Source organism: Capsicum annuum, chromosome 4 (genome assembly GCF_002878395.1).
Source record: "Capsicum annuum cultivar UCD-10X-F1 chromosome 4, UCD10Xv1.1, whole genome shotgun sequence".
NCBI lineage: Eukaryota > Viridiplantae > Streptophyta > Magnoliopsida > Solanales > Solanaceae > Capsicum > Capsicum annuum.
The window spans coordinates 9,916,853-9,937,511 of record NC_061114.1 but is presented as its reverse complement, the minus strand read 5'-3'; the positions used below and the strand labels follow the sequence as shown (position 1 = coordinate 9,937,511).

The 20,659-nt window shown below is 33.8% G+C and overlaps 4 protein-coding genes across 7 annotated transcripts; 2 read left to right on the top strand and 2 right to left on the bottom strand.

Annotated features, from left to right (window-relative positions):
- Positions 1-5,084: 5,084 nt before the first annotated feature.
- LOC107869184 (cytochrome b561 and DOMON domain-containing protein At5g47530) lies at positions 5,085-8,725 on the top strand. Its single transcript, XM_047410676.1, has 3 exons — positions 5,085-5,373; positions 6,568-6,828; positions 8,373-8,725. The coding sequence occupies exons 1-3, from the start codon at positions 5,095-5,097 to the stop codon at positions 8,628-8,630; spliced, it is 798 nt and encodes a 265-aa protein (XP_047266632.1). The 5' UTR covers positions 5,085-5,094; the 3' UTR covers positions 8,631-8,725.
- A 2,052-nt stretch (positions 8,726-10,777) lies between these two features.
- LOC107868314 (probable UDP-3-O-acylglucosamine N-acyltransferase 2, mitochondrial) lies at positions 10,778-17,662 on the bottom strand. 4 transcript variants are annotated; one of them, XR_007054404.1, is made up of 11 exons: positions 17,244-17,661; positions 15,814-16,063; positions 15,253-15,329; positions 15,038-15,087; positions 13,789-13,853; positions 13,649-13,700; positions 13,508-13,578; positions 13,320-13,386; positions 12,447-12,518; positions 12,253-12,363; positions 10,778-11,193 (listed from the first exon to the last, which is right to left on the bottom strand). XR_007054404.1 is itself a non-coding variant. In XM_016714978.2 (11 exons), exons 1-10 carry the CDS (start codon positions 17,422-17,424, stop codon positions 12,331-12,333), a joined length of 918 nt encoding a protein of 305 aa, XP_016570464.2. In that variant the 5' UTR covers positions 17,425-17,662; the 3' UTR covers positions 10,778-11,193; positions 12,292-12,330. The 4 variants fall into 4 exon arrangements, 3 of the variants coding, with proteins under 3 accessions (XP_016570464.2, XP_016570461.2, XP_016570462.2); XM_016714978.2 differs by having other exon boundaries at positions 12,292-12,363; positions 17,244-17,662; XM_016714975.2 differs by having other exon boundaries at positions 12,292-12,344; positions 17,244-17,662.
- LOC107868315 (NDR1/HIN1-like protein 26) lies at positions 10,926-12,243 on the top strand. Its single transcript, XM_016714979.2, has one exon. It carries the CDS (start codon positions 10,926-10,928, stop codon positions 11,601-11,603), a length of 678 nt encoding a protein of 225 aa, XP_016570465.2. The 3' UTR covers positions 11,604-12,243.
- Positions 17,663-19,186: 1,524 nt separating the features above from the next.
- On the bottom strand, positions 19,187-20,659 carry LOC107868361 (cysteine-rich receptor-like protein kinase 10; the record flags this gene model as incomplete). The annotated part of the gene is given in 4 exon segments (XM_047410675.1): positions 19,187-19,632; positions 19,789-19,939; positions 20,030-20,267; positions 20,512-20,659. Coding segments are annotated over 4 exon segments (867 nt in total), but the record flags the coding sequence as incomplete, so codon positions are not given.

Genomic DNA, 20,659 nt, shown 5'->3' with positions numbered 1-20,659 from the left:
GCATAGTTGAATTCCAAATAGCAGTGTCCCCTTGATAGATGCGTTTTCTGGCAAGCCTCCATCAAAGTACTTTGCCCCACCTTCTCCGGAATATACCGTCATCAATGGAATGGATGGTCCATTAGAAAGTGGAAAATGTGTCTTAAAATAGTAAGCAAGCCAACCATACACATAGTGGATAGGAAAGGATATTCTGAGTTGCTCAAGCTGCGAAGATTTGTAGACCCTGTTGAGACCATTATAAATGCTTGATAAGATTGGAACTGCAAGACTGAAAGTTTGCTAATCGGCCATCATGGTTGCTACTCTAAAAGTTCCCGGGCAAATAAAATATCCATCCTTAGAGGGAAATATAAAAGTGCACAACTAAAATGATAGGAACGCTGCCAAATATGTATCAGTCCTATGTTCATACTTCATGCCAAGTATAGAAAATGTGGCATTATCTGTGCTTGACCACTTTGCTGCATTTGGAATAGTCCCAGTTGGGTTATGGGTTGACTTCAAGCGAGCGGATTTTTTCTCCTTCCTTAGTGGAGCTGACTCATATCTTAATACCCTTTTGCACCAAAACTTTATCCACTTGCTTAGAGGAACCTTTGGATTAGAAGCCTCTCCTTCTTGAAGATGTTGGAAAGCTATAAACAAGAATTCACAAGAACGAGGGATAAATCTTTCATTCTTTTCATCAACATCTGTAAGCTCCTTCACTTTGGGTACTACTTCTTCATAAGGAAGGCCTCCGATAGGCAGACCTCTAATTTTGTATAAATCCCAAAGGGATATGGATAGATCTCCAACAGAAGTAAGCAATGTGTTGGTAGTTGGACACTAAGCCTCAAAGAATGCTTGTAATATGTTCGATTTCGACCATATGTAAACAGTGAACCATAAACAACATCATATATTTTGGCTGCCTTCAAGGATTGTGCATTTCTAGCCAATATGTCCTCGGTCCATTCCCAATATCCTTGAGTATGACAATATTCACCGGTTATCTCCACAGTGCCCCCTAACGTACTTTTCCTTTGAGTACCCGACATCCTAAGCAAGGAATGGTGCTCGCAATATTCAATTAACGTTGGTTGGGAGTCCAAAGAAGCCATACTTTTACCGACCATTTAACACCAATGTCATGTTCTGAAGTCCAATCTGACATGTGGAGAGAATTTTGCAAGGGTGGCCACGGATCTGCATACCTGCCTGCTATTGGAGTTTCAGTCAATAACCTAGTTAAAACCGTACCATCATCAGCCTCAACTAGAAGATGCTTGTTGTTAGAAGATAAAGATGTGTAGTCTCTAAAGTGAATCATATCTGGATGCTACATGAACAAAAGAATCTTGGTCAAACACAGAATCAAGGTTCAGAAAAAAAAATAATACTTGCAAAAATGAAGAAGAATTGAAAAAAAGAAGAAGAGGGAGAGTCTTCTATGTTTTGGCTTTGGTGAAATACAGTCACGTATACTTGAAGTCGAACTTGTTAGGTGTTAAGGTGATGGAGGCAAGGTTAAACCCTCTGCACCTTAAGCTAACACATACTTAAAGAAAACCATTGCAGAAGTGCAGTAATGAAAGGCCCATACTTAAAGAAGACCATTGCATAAGTGCATTGATGAAGGAGCCCATACTTAGAGAAGATCATCGCATAAATGCATCGGTGAAAGGGCCCATACTTAAAGAAAACAATGCCGTCTTCAAGAAAAGTCTTTCGGTCTTAAGGTGATAGAGGCGAAGTTAAACTCTTACCATCTTAAGCCAGCCAATCAAGCAAAGTCTTTCGGTCTTAAGGAGATAGAGACGAAGTTAAACTCTTATCACCTTAAGCCGGCCTATAGTTGCATCTTGCTATTTGTTTCAACCCTACAAAAAAATAATAATAATAAATAAATGAAAAAAAAATACCTTGTTGTTGGATCTCGAATTTTCTGCCAACAATGCTATAAAATATATGCTACAAACAATGGGAAATATTATGTATTTATAGGCTTCAGAGGCAGAGGCGGTGACTGATGGATCTCCTACGCGAACTTGAATACTGATGTTTGTGGGTTGATTCCTAATCAAATTAAAATTGTGAGAGGGTTGAAGGAATACAACAAATCTAATTGGTGGAGGCATTAAGTTGAAACAAATACGGATTGGAAAGCCGGCGAAACGGAGGCCTAACAGGAACTAAAAAGGAAAAAGAATAAAGTGGGCCACGAGTTAATGCATATAGTATCTTTACTACAATTGGTTTAAATAAAAATAGAAGTCACCATTTGTAGAAACTGAAATTCGTGGCAGTAAAGGACCATACAATTATTGGATTGCTTTCTAGGAAAGTATATAATGATTTTTTTTAGTTGCATCAAATCCAATGCAACGCTCCGTCAATACTTCAAACCTAGTCTTCCGATATCTAAATATTTTGACTAGTCTTGAAGTAGGGGCACTTTGTAAGCAATAAAATTTTAATCGTACAAAATTTAAAATATTAAATTTAAAATATATTAGTCTCAAATAAATATTGTGGATTAATATAATTTGATCAATTATTTAAATTTAAATATGTGTGGATTTAATTAAAGTTTAATTCTTTTAATTGGGCTAGTCCATTAAATTGGGTTAAAAGAATGATTAGCCCACTTTAGCAAGCTCAAGATGTCATCATATTCTAGAGACCCAATTTGGTGCCACGTGTCATATGATGTGACATGCCAAGTCAAGTGAAGGAGCCAATGAGATCATGCCACGTGTCAAAATAATGCAGTAAATTAAAAGCACATAAGAAATGTCATGTCACTTAAATTTGATTGGCCAAAGGAAGTTTATACTTATCATGACTCTTCGCTTCCACAATTATAAATAGGGGTCTCACAATTCAGAAAAAGTACCCCAGAATTCTAACAAGTAGCAAGAGAAAGCTCATGGATCAAACGCCATAATTTCTCTAAAAAGCTCAGGCATTCAAATCAAGTTCATCAAGACTCAAGATTTAGACCGCAATATTCAAGAACAAGCTCAAAAGCCCTTGAATTCAAGCACAAATCAAGATCAAGTCCCTCAAGTCCAACAAATTAAGTTCAAATTCAAGATTAAGCTTTAAGCCCTTGAATTTATATTTGAAAAGGCGAATCAGAGGATTCATAGAGATTGTAACACTCGCATTGAAATCAATAAAATTGATTGTTACAATACTTTCTTGTTTCGAATTATTTATTTTTTGGCCTCGAAAGTTCTATTGTCCAACAACATTCTCTCTCTTTGAGTTGAAGGATGAAGAAATAAGTCAATTAGGAGAAAAAATTACATTTGAATATTTGCATCTTCTAGAAATAAAGATTTTTTCCATCGTGAATCAATAAAATATTTGTGTTATAAAACATAATTTTACGACTCATTTTTCATCGAGTCAATTCACTGAATAAACGCATGGTGGAAAACAAATTTCCATTGAAACACTAAAAAGCTTCCTAATTTTAAATACTACTATTTCTTCTTTTCCCTCGTATTAATTTTTTTGTCTTACTTTTATTTTTAATTTATTAAGAGTATCTCTTTCTTTTTTCGGCAACTTTTTAATTTTAGTTCTTTCACATGACATGTTTAAGTCCACTAGATTAAAGTAAACGATATTTTGATAGTTTTACATATCTTTAGTATCAAACCACAAGATTTAATTTATTTTTTTTTCAAATTTTATGCTAAATTGAAATCAGATAAATAAATTAAAACGGAGCAAATATAATATAGGTTGTGCCAAATGGGTGATATGTACTTATTAAGTTAAAAATGATGACTTTAGTTGATAGATCTTGAAAAGTGAAGGGTAGAAAAGGACAGAAAAAATGCTGAAGCTTAGAATAAAATCTGATTTAAAGTTTTTGTCAACTAACTCTACTGTCATAAGTAAAGAATATATTCTGACTAAAGAAAAGTTATATATATTATATATATATGAGACATTTTATTTTTTCGAAAAAATTAAAGTCTCTTTTATTCATATAATTTATGGTCATATAAATATTTATAGCTTATTTTAAGTCACAAATTTTTAAAAAATAATTATTTTTTAAAATCACCATCTATTCAAACAGTATCACCTTTTTTGGTAGCCAAGATTACTACTAGTATATATTAAAACAGTACAGGGAGGCGCCCGAGCGCATTATTACAAACAGAGCCGTTAGAATATTCAAGCAGTATCACACAGGTCGAGACAAGGAATACCAATTTCCACAATTTTAACACGTATTATTTAACAACAACATAATATATTCTGTATAATCCTACAAAGTGGGGTCTAAGGAGATAGCGTGTACACAGATCTTATCTATATCATGCACAATGATAGAGAGACTGTTTCCAATAGACCCTCGACTCAAGAAAAAATAATTCAAAACAATCCAAAAAAATAGTAAACCAAAGTGAAAGCATAACAAAACATAATTGAGCAGTAACTATAACAAAATGACACATCAATCAAAGTACAAGAAACATAACACAAAAAACTGAAAATCGAAGGACAAAAAACTACATGAACAGTACTACGACTACTAATAAATTAAAGGAGTCACAAGACAACACACTACTATCTATTAACTTTCTAATACCCTAATTCGTATCCTCTACAATCTTCTATCTAAGCATTTTTTTTAATCGAGAGTAAAGCATCTAGTATCCTCCTGAATTATGACCAAATTTGCTATGACACACTCCAACTTCACGGGGTTCCTATTCCTTTCCTGAACTAAATTTTAGCGTATTTTTGTCAATCTTTTTAGCTGACGTAACATTTTTTGTCAACTTTTTTTGCCGATATATAACCTTTAATGTGGGCCTCATTTTATATAATAAAAGTGTCACGTCAGTGTAAAAAGATGGCAAAAATATGCTAAAATTGAGTTCAGGGGTAATAGAACTCCTATGAAGTTGCGGTATGTCATAACAACTTTGGCTATTGTTGGAGTGTATCGTAACAACTTTGACAATAGTTCGAGAGGATACGGGATGCTTATCTCAATAAAATATGAAAGATGCCAAAAGTTAGATTTTGGAGGTTATAAATACAAGTTATTGTTTTCATCTCCTAGACTTTACTTTCCGTATGCAAAATATTAAAATTATTAGCATGAGTTTCATAATTGGCATCACAATAATTCTAGGTACTACTATGTTTTTTTCATTAGACTTAACAAATGCTCATTCTAATTCTTTTTTATGTACCAATTTTATTAGAAGAAAGACTATTTTTGTTGATGAAAAATTTCATTTCCATGGTGGACCCAAAAAGCATCATCATAAATCTCATGATAAAGCAAATACAAATTTCAAGTCATGGAATTTTAGACCTCCACATGAACACCATCATCACAGAGTTATAGTTGTAAGTACCTCTTTTATTTATCGTATACGAATTTAGAATTTTAATTTGATGGATTCGAATTTTTATAATTTTGTCATTTATTTGCACTTTTGAAATTATGAGTCTATAAAAGTTATTTCTCCGTCTCATTTTATGTGACACGATTCGAAGTAACAGGATCAAGCTATCTAATTTTCATTGTGAATTCGGACATGGCTTGAGCAATATCTCCTCTCCATAAGCTAGCTTTTGATAAAGTTAATTTGGTTCAAGATCAATTTTTTTTAAAAAATGATTATTAGCCAATATTGAAGGGGAGCTTTGGAGTAACTGGTAAAGTTGCTGTCATGTGACCAAGAGGTCACGGGTTCAAGCCTTGGAAATAGCCTCTGGCAGAAATACAAGGTAAGACTGCGTACAATACATCCTTATGGTGGGACCCTTCCCCGGACACCGTGCATAGCGATAGCTTTAATGCACCGGACTGCCCTTTTAAACGATTATTAGCCAATATGGTTGTCTCTCATGCCCTTTTTGGTTCTTAATTCGATATTCTGGTGACCTAGGCATAGGGAACCACACCAATTCATCACGGATTTGCTGGTTAAACTTTACTGCAGTGGGGAGATCATGTAATCTTTAATTTGTTTTAATTTTTTTTTTTTTTTACGTATTTTAAAACTGCATAAAATATAGAGAAAAGAGTCAGAAATATACCTAAACTTTAACGAAATTTACTGTAACACGCCTCAACTATGAGGGGTCATATGACCCCCCTCGACTATTTATTATTTATTTCTGTGACATATATTTATCCAGCTGGACCACTTTAGACTCTTACGCGCTCAGTGCGCGTGTATTCACGCAGTGGTCTAGCTGGACAAATATATGCCACAAAAATACGATATTAAATAGTCTTGAAGGGCCATAGGTACCCCGACAAAGTTGACGCACGTTACACCAAATTTTACCAAAATTTAAGTATATTTCAAATCTTTTCCCCTAAAATATATTCCTAAGTTAGCTAGGTGTCTTTCCATTGAAATTAGGGGCAAATTTGTTTCATAGTATAATCGTAGTGTGTCTTATTTAAACGGATAGCGAAGAAAATTAGTATATTTAAAATTATTTCCAATAATATTAGTCTATTTGGCTTTTTTTTTTTTTTAAAGTTTATTTATACTGACGATGTATATAACTAAATTCTTATGACAGGTTCATGGGGTTATAAACATTATTGGATGGGGAATTCTCTTACCTATAGGTGTAATAATTGCAAGATATTACAAAAGACACCCAATGAAATGTGAAGAATGGTATTCACTTCATGTTATTACAAAAGTTATAGGGTACATTTTTGGCACAATTGGATGGGGTCTTGGCATGTCAACTAGAAATTCAACAAAATATCAACATACTATGATGAGTACTCATGGAATTATTGGTACCATAATATTTATTTTCACTACTATCCAAGTAAGACACAAATTCTCTTTAATGATTTTGTTTTTACGGAGAGGGATTTAGAATATTAAGTTCGCTAGCTTAATTGATCATGCATCACTTAATATTTACATATATATAATACATGAAATAAGTATTCAGTATCTCTCCGAACTATAGTTAAAGATGCTACGACACACTCTAACTTCACAGAGGTCCTATTACCCACCTGAATTCAATTTTAACATATTTTGTCACCCTTTTGTGCTAATGTAGCACCTTTATTACATAAAATGAGACCCACGTCAAAAATGCCATATCAGCTAAAAAGATTGACAAAAAATGTCACGTCATCTATAAAAATGAAATATATATATATATATATATATATATATATATATATGTCAATTAGAAATTCAACAAAAATATCAACATACTATGATGAGTACTCATGGAATTATTGGTACCATAATCTTTACTTTCACTAGTATCCAACTAAGACACAAATTCTCTTTAATGATTTTGTTTTAATGGAGACGGATTCAGAATATAAAGTTTGCTAGCTAATTGATTATGCATTACTTAATATTTACATGAGATAATTAAGTATTCAGTATCTCCTTGAAGGGAAAAAATTTGCATGCACCCGGTGTATACACCAAGCCAATACATGCATGCCATGTGTTTGAATTTAAAGTTCATGTTATTTAATCATGATTAATCAAAATGTATTTTACTTAATTTAATTACATAATCATGGTAAAAAATATTAATTTGGTGTATACATCGGGTGCGTGAAAGTTTTTACCCGACTCAAAGTATGGTCAGAGTTGCTACGACACACTCCAACTTCACAGAGGTCCTATTACCACTTGAATTCAATTTTCGTATATTTTTATCACCCTTTTGTGCTGACGTGACACCTTTATTACATAGATAGGGCCCACGTCAAAAGTGCCACGTCAGCTAAAGAGGTTGACAAAAAGTATCATGTCAGCTAAAAAAGATGACAAAAATACAGATATATTGTCAATTAGAAATTCAACAAAATATCAACATACTATGATGAATGTCAGGTCAGCTAAAAAAGATGAAAAAATGCGCTAAAATTTAGTTCAGGGGTAATAGGGTCCCTGTGAAATTGAAGTGTGTCGTAACAAATTTGGTCATAGTTCAGGGGTACTAGATGTTTTACTCTTGTTCTAAGAATCTATATATGTATATGTAGTTTGACTCGACAAAAAGTTCAAGAAATAAAGAAAGACTCCAAAAAATTATGATCATAAACACGTCATGAAATTTGTGCAGTTATAAGACTTCACTAAAAAAAAAAGGAAATTCGCTACAACTTTATTCCTAATTTGTCGCTAAGTAGCTCATAGATAATTACACGCTTTTTTTATATATAATTTGACGCTCTAAAATCGTCAAATAGAATTACTGATATTTAATTTGTTGTTGTTTAATTAGCTATAAAATTTTTCTATCACTAATTCTTATTTTGTTTTCAAAAATGTTTCCGAAACTTATTATGATCTTAAACATGCAATAACATTTGTATTATCAATTATTTTTAGGTTTTGGCAATATGTTTGCAGCCAAATGAAGAAAGTGTATACAGAAAATATTGGGTGATATACCATAATATTTTTGGTTATGCATTATTAATCCTAATTATTGTAAATATATTCCAAGGAATTGAGAAGGAAAAATCAAGACATATATGGAAATGTTCTTATATTGTAATTGTGAATATTATGGGATTGATTGCTCTTGTATTGGAATTTCTTCCATGTTTTAACATAATTAAAAATAAAATTTTAAGGCGTGAATAAATTTATTGTCCTTAGAAAAATATTTCCTTCCTATATTTTATAGATGATATAAGTAAATTTGGAAAATTAATAGATAATTTTTTATTTCTATTCAGTTTACTCTTAGCGTTAAATACGATTCCTTATTCAATGTATTTTTCAAACATCCAATTTATTATATCCAAAGGGTAATATAGTAAAATTATCCCTATCATTTACTATTTGTTGACATGTGTGTTAAATCAATAGTGGACAACTAGTGATGAACGAGGAAGTAATAATCAATATTAAAATGCCATTTGGACCTACGTTCGGACCCTTAGAAATGTTATATCCCCTTCTTTTCAAAGGATCCGACACGAATACTGTAATATTTTTAGAAACTACGAGCAACCATGAAGCTTCAAGGAAAAAAAAAATGTAAATATTTTATTTTAAAAAAAAATAAATCAAAATATGCAAATTAGTTGTAGAAAATTTATAGGGCAAACAACATAAATCCCAACAATTTGAAGCTTAATTATAGAAAATCTTGATATTTTACATAATTACTGAAATCTCGATTTTGAATCTGTCGAGATATATAATTAGCTTTCGAAACATCCAACAAACGATACATTTTTTTCTTTGTAAAGATACATAATTAGCTCCCGATATATTTTTTCGAATTTTGGGTCCGTCGAAATACATAATTAGCTCCCGATACATCCAATAAAGATACGTAATTAGTTGAAATTTTTGTAATTACTTTATAAGGATAAAAATTTGTGTAAATATGATAAGTTATGGTGTATGTTTATGTTATTTGACCAAATTTATAATCAAAGCGTTAATGGGCGTTTGGACATTAAAATGTGAAATTTGAAAAAAAAAAAAAAGTAATATTTGGAAAAAAGTTGAAAATTATTTTTTGAAAATTGAAATTGTATGTGGAAATAAATACAACTTGAAAAAAGGTTGCATTTTTATGATTTGAAATTTAAAAAGTGAAACATGTACGAGTTTTTCGAATTCCATAATACAATTCAAAAAGTCTAGGGGGTAATAGGACCCCGCAAAATTCAGTATGCTCAACTGAAAATTCAGGCAAAGTTCAAGTATTTTTCTGAATATTTTTTCCAAAAAAAAAAAAACGAAATTATCTGTGGCCAAAGGCTCCCTTAGTCAAATTTCCAAGATAACTTGTAGTATCATTCTCTGTATTGCTCTGGACTGTATAAAAATATCAATAAATGTGTATCGAATACATCAAAGTTAGTGCATTTTAAAGAAGTCCAACACGCGTATGACAATATATTTGAAGAGTCCGAACGATAGAAAACTATCATCACTTTGCCAATTTCATACATAAGTTATTGGGTATCCATAAAATTGTGTCACGCGAACTCACTTCTAATTCTTTTTTTTTTTAAATCTCTACACGTCTCTCCGCAAGTTATCCCAAATATTTTGCCACATATACAGTTGGGAGAAAAATTATACTATTTTTACATGGTTAAAAATATTTTTTTATGCATATATAGTAGATGTTGAACCCCTCGACTAGTTTGTATATATACTTCTAAACCCCCTCAATGAAAATCATGGCTTCGTCACTGGAGTCTGGAAGGATAAAGTGTATACAGTCCATACCACTATCTCAGATGAAGTAGAGAGGGTAAAGTGTATACAGTCCATACCACTATCTCAGATGAAGTTGAGAGGCTGTTTTCGATAGACCCTCGGCTCAGGACAACCACCAATATAAACAACTTGTGTCTTATGGTCCCTGCGGGGCATGAACCCGCGACCTTCGGCTAATAGAGAAAAAGAAAAATTATGTATACTCGACTAGTTTACTCTCTAAGGGCTCGTTTGGTTCGAAAACAAGTTATTCTGAAATTATTTATTTCAAATTGTTATTCAATCCTCAATGTGGGATAAAAATAATACTATAATTACGTGATAAGTTATCCTACGATTTTATCCCAACAAAACATGAGATAAATTCAACCTAAAATTAATCTCGAGATCAGTTATCCCTCATCCCTCCTACCAAACGAGTCCTAAGAGAAGTAATAAATTTGTGTATACAGAACAAGTATACTTGTCCCCACCTTCAAGAATCCAATAGCATTACATCACAAAAAAGGTATATTAACTGTATAACTATATACCAAGATCATATAACCAATTCTTCTTTATTCTTTTCTTTCCAAAAAAGTTGTCAACAGTACTATGATCAACAATCCAAAGATTTGCATATATAATCATGTTCTCTAAAAACTGTTCATCATCAACCTCAATTCCATTCTTTCGAAAAAAAAAACTCAAAAAATGCACCAATCTAGGCCAGACTTACCCGTATATGGCCGCGATGATCAAGATCGCCCTATAAGGCGACACCATAGTGCTAGCTATTATGCCCATAGAGTTAAAGAAAGTCTAACCACAAGAGTGTCAAAGTTAATATGTTCTGTATTCTTAGGCCTTCTTGCAATTGTTGGGCTCATCACATTTATCTTATGGCTAAGTCTTCGTCCTCATCGGCCGCGAATTTTCCTCAATGACTTCTCTGTTCCTGCTTTAGGCCAAGGTGGTGGACCTGAAAATGCACATATAAACTTCAGAGTTACAGCAAGGAATTCAAATCAAGGTATTGGAATTTACTATGATGCAACTCAAGTGAAGGTTTACTATCGAGATCAGAGCGTTGGAGGGTACCAAGTGTCGACAGCATTCTATCAACAGCCTAAGAATAGCACACTGTTTGCTAGTACACTTAGTGGTTCATCGTTGACGTTGACAGAGTCACAGTGGAAGCAAATGCTGAATGATCGATCGAGGGGGCCAGTGATTTTTCGACTTGAATTAACAACGACGATAAGGTTTAAAATTTCGTCGTGGAACAGTAAACGTCATCCGATGCATGCTAATTGTCCTGTTGGACTAGGACAAGATGGCATGCTGTTGCCTGTTTATCTGGATAAGAGATGTGCTGCTTATTTCTTTTGATTTAGGAAAGGGGAACATAATCTAAGTTGCGCGGACTCTTCGTTTTCGATGCTGAACCCGTGTCGAATTCTTCAAAAATACACTACTTCTGGTGAATCCAGCACGCACTCGTTGACATTTTTAACGAGTCCGAGAAACATAGGGAACATTTACTTCTGAGATTTTCCATTTGTTATCCTGTTCTAATTTATTTTTCATTTTAAGGCTTGTATTTGACTATAAAATTTGAAGTGCATAATTTCTGAACAAAAGAAACTCTGTTGAGAACGGCAGCTCGGTGGGGTCCGGGGAAGGGCTGGACCACAAGGGTCGATTTTCTAGTTCTTTTCTTTGATAATCTCAGAGAGGTACTACACATTGTAAGCTGCCACTGACTAGTTAATTAACACGGGGCGTGCATGACCAGGACTAATCTAACGATATCAAGCTAGTCATTGATACAGTATAAATGTTATCTGAACATAATTTTGCTATCAAAGGAGCACGTAACGTTATAAAAAGGCAAGAGGAACAACAATTTCATGTAGACAGTCGTGTTTTAAGTTATGTCAAAGACGATGAATTCTCAGCATTAAATAGGAATGAAAGAAAACAAGCAATACGTAATCAAATGGCATGCATAGTACTGAACAGATTTTTCAACTCTTACTGTTGCGGTATGGGGTCAGCATTCGAATGGAATTCTTACTTCAAGTTTTGACGATGTTTAGCAATTTGTCTTCGCCAATCACGTATTGGAATCTGCATTTAGCCACATTAACTGTCAAAGAATTGTAAAAACAGAAGTTCAGAATTTTTCGGAAAGAGACTATATGACATCATGAGCAACGGTAAAGTCCTTACAGCAGGAAAGCCACCATAATCTCCGGGCTCACTTATATCCTTGGTGACGCAGCTATTTGCAGCTAACCTGACCTGTAGCATCAAATGCTATTACTACGTTTCATCATTAATAATGTATTATAGTTCAAATAACAGTCTGATAAATAGAAGAATAGCGACATTGAATGTGCATAATCAACAAATGGAGCAGGAAGTATAAAAGGGATGCCCGGTGCACTAAAGGCCCTGTTATGTACAAGGAAGGGCCAGACCACGAGGGTCTATTGTACGCAGCCTTACCCTGCATTTCTGTACGAGGCTTTTCCCACAGCTTGAACCCGTGACCTCTTGATCACGTGGCAAAATCTTACCAGTTATGCAAAAGATCCCCTTCAAAGGAGCAGGAAGTAAGTGGTGAGAATGTCTTGCTTTACTTTTCGGTTTCTCCCAAAATGGTATCTGCTTTCCTTTAACGGAACATTTCCTTTTCATCCATATTCATTATTTCTGAATGTTGTAGTACTTCAAGAGCTATAGGATCAACTTTTTATACTTATACCTATTGGAAAGTATCCTTTATCCCGAGTTGGGGCACGTCACGCTAGGACAGGTAAACGGTTAAAGGAGTAACAATGATGACATTGGCAGTAAAAACAAAGATATCTGCTGAACAGAATATGCTGCATGAATTCCATAACCGTCATTGGATGTAAATAACATTATGATTCTGATTTACGCTAGGAGAAAGCCTGAGGACGATAAGCAGCATCGTCAAACAAATCAGAATAAGTTGTATGACTATAATACATGCATTGTATGGAGTAGTCGATCACACAGACGAAACCAAATGGTGCTAATCAAGGAACAGATCGCCAGTTAAGAAGAAAATTATACCTTTGAGACGATGTTTACATGATCACGTATCCCAACTCTTCCTCCTAAAGTTACATAGTCACCTATACTGGGCAAAACAAAACGCATATATGTAGATTAACCAGAAACGGACAAGTATATTATAACGAAAGCTAAAATATTTTTTACTTCAATTCTTCATCAAAGTGGGGATAAGAAGGATAACATACGTCACTGAACCCGCTACGCCAACTTGTCCACAAATGAGGCAGCTTCTCCCAATCACTACATTGTGACCTATCTGTACTGCAGATCATAAGAACCGTCTCGAAACCAAGAATTTCTTTGTGACTTCAGAAGTAGGAAAGTACCTGAACTAAATTATCGATCTTTGTATGTTCTCCAACTACTGTATCTCTCCAACTGCATGGCCCCCCGAATATTTAGGGATTTATGTTTAAGCTCAGAAACATTACCGCAATGAAGAATTCAAAAGCAGCATTGATCTCACCTGCCCCTATCGATACATGTATTTGCACCTATTTCTACATGGTTTTCTATTCTCGCCTTCAGGATCTGCAGATGAAGTACAAAAGAAAGATCAATAGGCTTGAAAGATTACAAAAAGTTGTAGCTCATAAAACATCAAGTATATGAAAAACGTTCAGGATAAGCTTATACAATTGATCTGCACTCAACTTCTTCAAGAGAAATTATCTTTTTACAGGTAGTTGCTCTGGCATCAAATAGTGAAAGACAAATCTAGGTTTAGCACGAACGATGAGCCATTAGCATAAATGATCATTGTCCAAACTCAAGGACATTTTTTCTGATTAGCGAATCAAGTCTACATAAAATGGTATTATATCTACATCAGAAATCCGTTGGGATCAGCTTCTAATTCTAAAATTTTGAAAGATCAAAATACCAAAATGAGAAAGGACAACTTGAAGTAATATGTGTCAAGAATGGACCTTGGGCCTAACTCAACCTCAAAAGCTAGCTCAAGAGGTGAGGATTGCCCAAGTTCATATAAGCAAACCACCGGTCCATTCCCCAACTAATGTGGGACTTTTTACCCACTCTAACAATATGAACATAAAAATGTTGAGATGAGCTCATTTGGTAGATCTCTCCGCTCTTATTTTCCTTTGCTTATTACTCTTTCTCACTTGCAATGACGGCCAAGAAAAGTTGGGTATAATACATGAACAGACACGCAAACTTGACTTCAACTAGCAAGTAAGTTCTTGAACTTTGAGTGTGCACATCTAGACACTTCAACTCGTCTCCGTTGTGTCAGTTGAACGCTGCAATTTACAAAATGATCATCTAGACACCTCAAAAATTTATCTGCCACGTCAATGTCAAGTGTCCGCAAGATGCAATTGGGACAAATTGGGTATTTAGTTGTCAACTGAGACCAAGTTGAGGTGTCTAGATGTGCATCTCCAAAGTTGGAGTGCTTACTTGCCAGCAGGGACCAAGTTTGAGCGTTTGTACATGTATTATGCCAAAAAGTTAGGGATCCTGAATTGGCCACAACCAAGAAAGAAAGCACACCATGTTGCTCGGACTCTTCAAAAATGTCATCGAGTGCATGTCGGATCCTTCAAAACTAGTTCATTTTTGGAGGATCCGACACGGGTGCGGCAACGTTTTTGAAGAGTCCGAGCAACTGCACACGTGCATTTAAAACATATTATTAGAAGGATCACAAGCAGAAGTTATATCTCTTAGATAAGCAGTCTTTGACTAACTTGAGGTTTTTTCACCATATTTCCTTGCTCATCTACATAAAATCCAAAACCTGTTACAAGAAAGATCTTTTTAATTGTATTCTGACAGTAGAAGTAATATGTAAAATAAAAACTAGGACCGTGGAAGTAACCCAACATGTACCGGAAAAGAAAATAGTCTTCGTTTTCTTTTTGAAGAACTGAAAAGGAAAATTTCATGTGAGATTCGTCCTTACCATCTTGACCAATGCAGACCCCGCTGTGGATAACGCAGAAGTCACCAATCATGCAATTAGCCAATGCAACATTGTATCTGAAGATAATTTGTCGACAATTCATAGATCAAAAGTCACTCGAAAGAAATGGTGCAAAATAGAGTCAGGCTGCAAAAACAAGTCTATTTACAGCCGAGAAGCGGAGGAAGTAAATGTATCATCTTGCTTTCCCATAGCTTTTTATCTTAATTTTAATCCCCTTCACTGCACCCCACCTACCGGTTTTCAATTCTATATCGTTGGAGTTTTTTCTATAGGAGAATCCAGCACAGAAACCAAATACGAACTGTCTTTTTAGCTATACCTCAGCTCTATTTATTAGTCCGAGCAAAAACATGACTTACTTCAGCTCAATAACAACAATAAGAAAATACCCCTATCTTGTACGTGGGGTCTGGGGAGGATAGTGTGTATGTAGACGATAGACCTTACCCCTACCTTATAAGGACTTATGTAAACTCAATATATAGAACAAAATGAAGCAAAATGATAACTTTCTTCAAGATAAACAAGATGTAGTACCCTATTTTCGTTGAATGGCCTAGTGTGACAGTAGGTCCAATGATTGCTCCGGAGTCAATGTGACAATCTGCACCCACCGCACATTCTGAATGTACTACAGCGCCAACTTCTACAAAAGCAGACGGATCAATGCTAGCGGACTTGTGAAAAGTCCCACCCCCATTGCTCCATCTGTAGTAATCTTGTCGATCATTTTCACCACCATTCTCAAAATTTGAATCCAGAGCACATTTGAGGTGCACTGTAGTACCTGACGGAACCTATAGAATGTCATCTACCTCTTCATGTCGCAAAGGAAACAGAACAAAAGACAGTTCCAACATATGATCTATACACTAAATTTTCCACAACCAACACTAAGGGTGTCTTTGATATGGAGAAAAATGTTATCAACGGAAAATGTATATCTTGAAAAAAAAACATTTTTTTGTTCGTCTCCTGCCACCACCACCATTGTCACTAGTGTTATCACCTTTACCACCACTTCAATCACTACCATTGCTACAATATATCTCTACTACTAACAACCATCTCCACCATCACAACTAACAACGTCTCCAACTAGCACCAACACATCGTCAGTCATCATGCATTCATTTTTCAGCCATCACAATTAACACCTCCAACTACTAACATCAACCAACTTCACATCACAACCACCACCACCAATATCAATCGCCATCATTATAACAATCACTACATTACCAACTATCACCACCAACATTACTACTCACTAACATCAATCATTGCCGCCGCAACCACCATTACAAACTATCTCCACTATCACTAACAAACATAAATATTTCTTTTTTCAATCAAATAATAATTTTTTATTTGAATTGTATTTTTTATAATATATATAAATAAATTTTTTGCACATTCACATGAAAAACAAACAGTCTTTATCATTTAGTTTCCATATCTAGAGACAACAATTTAATCATTCATATGTGCATTCAGATTCACACGTTTGAATCTTAATAAAAACATTACATATTTTTCTAATAAATAGTTAGGTTTTTATTTGAATTATATTTTTTATTATATATATAAATAAATATTTTATGCAAATTCAGATGTTGAAAAACAAACGGTCTTAATCACTTAGTTTTCAGATCTAGTAATAACATCTTAATCATTCATTCAGATGTGCATTCAGATTCAAACATCTGAATCTTAATAAAAACATTACATATTTTTCTAATATACAATTAACTTTTTATTTGAATTATATTTTTTATTATATATACAAATAAAATTTTTTTGCACTACAGTGAAACATTTAATTTCCAGATATACACACAACATCTTAATCATTCAGATGTGTATTCAGATTCAGACGTATGAATTTAATAAAAATAAATGCAGCCTCAGTAACATTGTGTAAGTGGCATTTTTACAAACATGTGAACTGCATAAAGAAAACTTACCTGGACTGTTATTTGAAGTTGTTGTTTGGTTTGTAGACATACATTTGGAATAAATAATTGTTGATATGAGTGTTGGGGCTAATAAATTTTTAACTTTACTAGTGTAAGATTTGCTACAAATTAGTGTAGATATAGAGGAAAGTGTAGGAATATAAGTTAATCTTTTTAGGTGAGATGCCATAATGTTGAAGTAGTTGATGACTAAGTTAACACTAATCTAATGGTAAGTAAACAAGTTTGTATTAGTCAAACAAGTTTGCAATATGTGAGATATTAGAGTATTTAAGGTGATCTTAATTAATATGATATAAGTAATTTTTTTTAGTAAGATCGATCAACTAATACGAGATGGAGGGAATAACTAAATGAAGACTTGTTCTAATTTCATGACACAATTATGGAGATAGTTATATGCCATAGAAGGCGAAATGGTACTCCCTCGAGCTATGTTTTAATGTTCAACATAATTGAATGAGATAAGTATCTCGTATATTCTTGGTTAAAATTTCTACGACACACTCGAACGTCACTACGTACTATTACTCTGAAGTTAATTTTAGCGTATTTTTATCACCCTTTTATATTGACGTGATACGTTTATTACATAAAAACTGAGTCCACATCAAAGGTATCATGTGAGCTAAAAAGATTGACAAAAATATGTTAAAATTTAGTTCATGGGTAATAGAATCTCCGTGAAGTTGGACTGTTGGAGTATATCGTAGCAAGTTCAATCGTAGTTTAGGTGGTACTAGATGCTTTGCTCTAATTGAATTGTTCATTATTCAAGATAGATGTTAGAAATTTTTTTCAATTTTACCCTTCATTAATTACATTTTTTAGGTTGAATTTCAAGAAACTTAATTTTATTAAATATTTCTTACTTTAATGTGACTTATATTTTCATTGACTTGACACTTTAGATCTTTCCATCTTTCCTCATTCATCTTTATATCGAATTTGAAAAATAAAATTTGAAAGAGAGTTAAATTTTTTTGTAAATTTTGATTTTAAAGATTCGATTGAAATAGTTCACGAAACTATCACGAATTTGATGTACTTAACTTGGCAATTTAGGGGACTAATTTGATAGTTAACTTTGGAAATTGGAATTAGAAATGATTACGTGTATGGTTAAAGTTATCATTAATAATTTCAACCTACCTAAAGTGATAAATAAATAAAAAAAAACATTTGTGTAATGTTATATAGTAATAAGTGTTATGAAATATAAAGTAAAGAAGAAAAATTATAGAGAAAGAAGATAAAGAGTAATTCTTATTTTTTTTGAGATTTTTTTTAGTTTTTTACAATGAAGAAAACCTTTTATTTATAAGAGAAATTACTAGTAGTTTGTCTACATTTATAACACTCTACCTTGATTGCCTAATTGACAAATAATGTGTCTAGTTAAAAGCTTACTAGAAAAAATCCAATGGAAAAAAAAAAATTTAGTGAAGAATAAAGAGTACACATTTATAACAATACGCATATAGATTGTCTCATTAAAAACCTTACAAGAAAAATTCAGTGGGTTAAAACCTCGTAAAGAAAAAAGAGTACAACGCGTATTAACTCCCCCTTAATGAGAACATTCTTGAACTTTTGCATCCCGATCTTGTGCATCATCTTCTTGAAAGTTACAGTTCAGCCACATTGTCAATTGAACGAATCTGTTGCACGTTAATATAGAACGAAAATATTAACATAGTCCTCGAGGCAGAATAAAGATAGACCGAGGTAAATGAGTAAAGGTCCCATCGAAAGACAAGCAGAAGATGTTAAGGCCGAGGATACGAGATCTAACTGGCGATAGGAGTATGGCCTTCGCTCACTCCATCCGCACTTGTGGAATCACACTGAGTATGTTGTGGTATGAAATGTGCATTTAACACATACATTTCAAAATGAAAACTTAAAAAAATAAGCGTTACTCCAATCATTGAGAAATTAAGAATATAATTTACCCTCTTAGCTAGTCACATTCCATCACCTTATTCCTCTATATATATTACATATAGAATTTAAGACAACATAGAAGCTTCATCGCTGTATAGCTCTATCTGGGCTCCATTTCTGTAATGGATACTTCATTCACAGACAATGGAATTGACTTGCTTGTAGATTGATCTGACTCTAACCCTTTAATTGGTAGCATCTCTGATTGACTACGAAAAAAGAATGCAGGTTGCTGAGGCGCTCGCTTGGTAATAGAGTAACTATTAAGCATGAGCACCACGGATTCCATTGTAGGTCTTTCATTAACGTCTTCTTGAACACATAACAATCCGATATGCATACATTGCATCACTTCATTTCTCGAGTATGATTCCGCAAATGTTGGATCTATTATGTTCAATGGTGTTCCGTCCCTCCAATTCTTCCATACCTACAAGATTTATCCATCAAATCGGCCAAAATTAGGATCAGTAAGAATTTATCTAGTAAGTCGTGGAATTTGTCACGGTTCTGATACCAGGTTGAAGTTTTCAGACCAATATATTCTAGCGAACATTGCATAGCCTTATATAGTATGTAAACTTACATAGCTAAGAAGATCTTCAGCACCATCTGATTGGTAAAATGCACTATTCTTTTTTCCACTTATGATCTCCAAAAGTAGAACGCCAAAGCTGAAAACGTCAGATCTAACAGAGTATTGTCCGTGCATAGCATACTCCGGTGACATGTAACCGCTATAGAACAACAAGAAGCAGGACGGTTAGCTAGAAAAAAAAAGCGTATTCTTAAGGGGATATATATGTTAACATCGTTTTAAAACTTACTATGTTCCAACGATCCTGCTTGTTATTTCTTCACTTTGATCGATTCCAAAAATTCTTGCCATTCCAAAATCGGATATTTTGGGGTTCATTTCTGCATCTAACAATATATTGCTTGCTTTGAGATCGCGGTGTATAATTCTTAAACGAGAATCCTCATGAAGGTAAAGTAGTCCACGCGCAATCCCTCCTATAATCTTGCAACGTCTCGACCAATCTAGTAGATTCTGCTTTTCATGATCTAAAAATTTATCAGAAACAAAGTTTATTTAAAATGCATCTCTTGTTAAATATAGGCAAAAATAATTAAAAAAGAAGTATTCTAATGTACAAAGCTCCAACTATGTACGCAGTACGAGGAAGGACCCGACCACATTGGGTCTAAGTACCTGTCTTACCTTGTATTTCTGCAAGAGGTTGTTTCTGTTTAGGCATTTATAGTAACACGAAGAATATGTAAAATGCATGTTATAAGATAAACCAACCGAATAAGAAATAGTCGAGGCTTTTGTTTGGGACATATTCATAGACGAGTATCTTTTCATCTCCTTCCAAACAGCATCCCAATAGTCTCACTAAATTTCTGTGTTGAAGCTTCGCGATCAATACAATCTCATTCTTAAATTCTTCTAC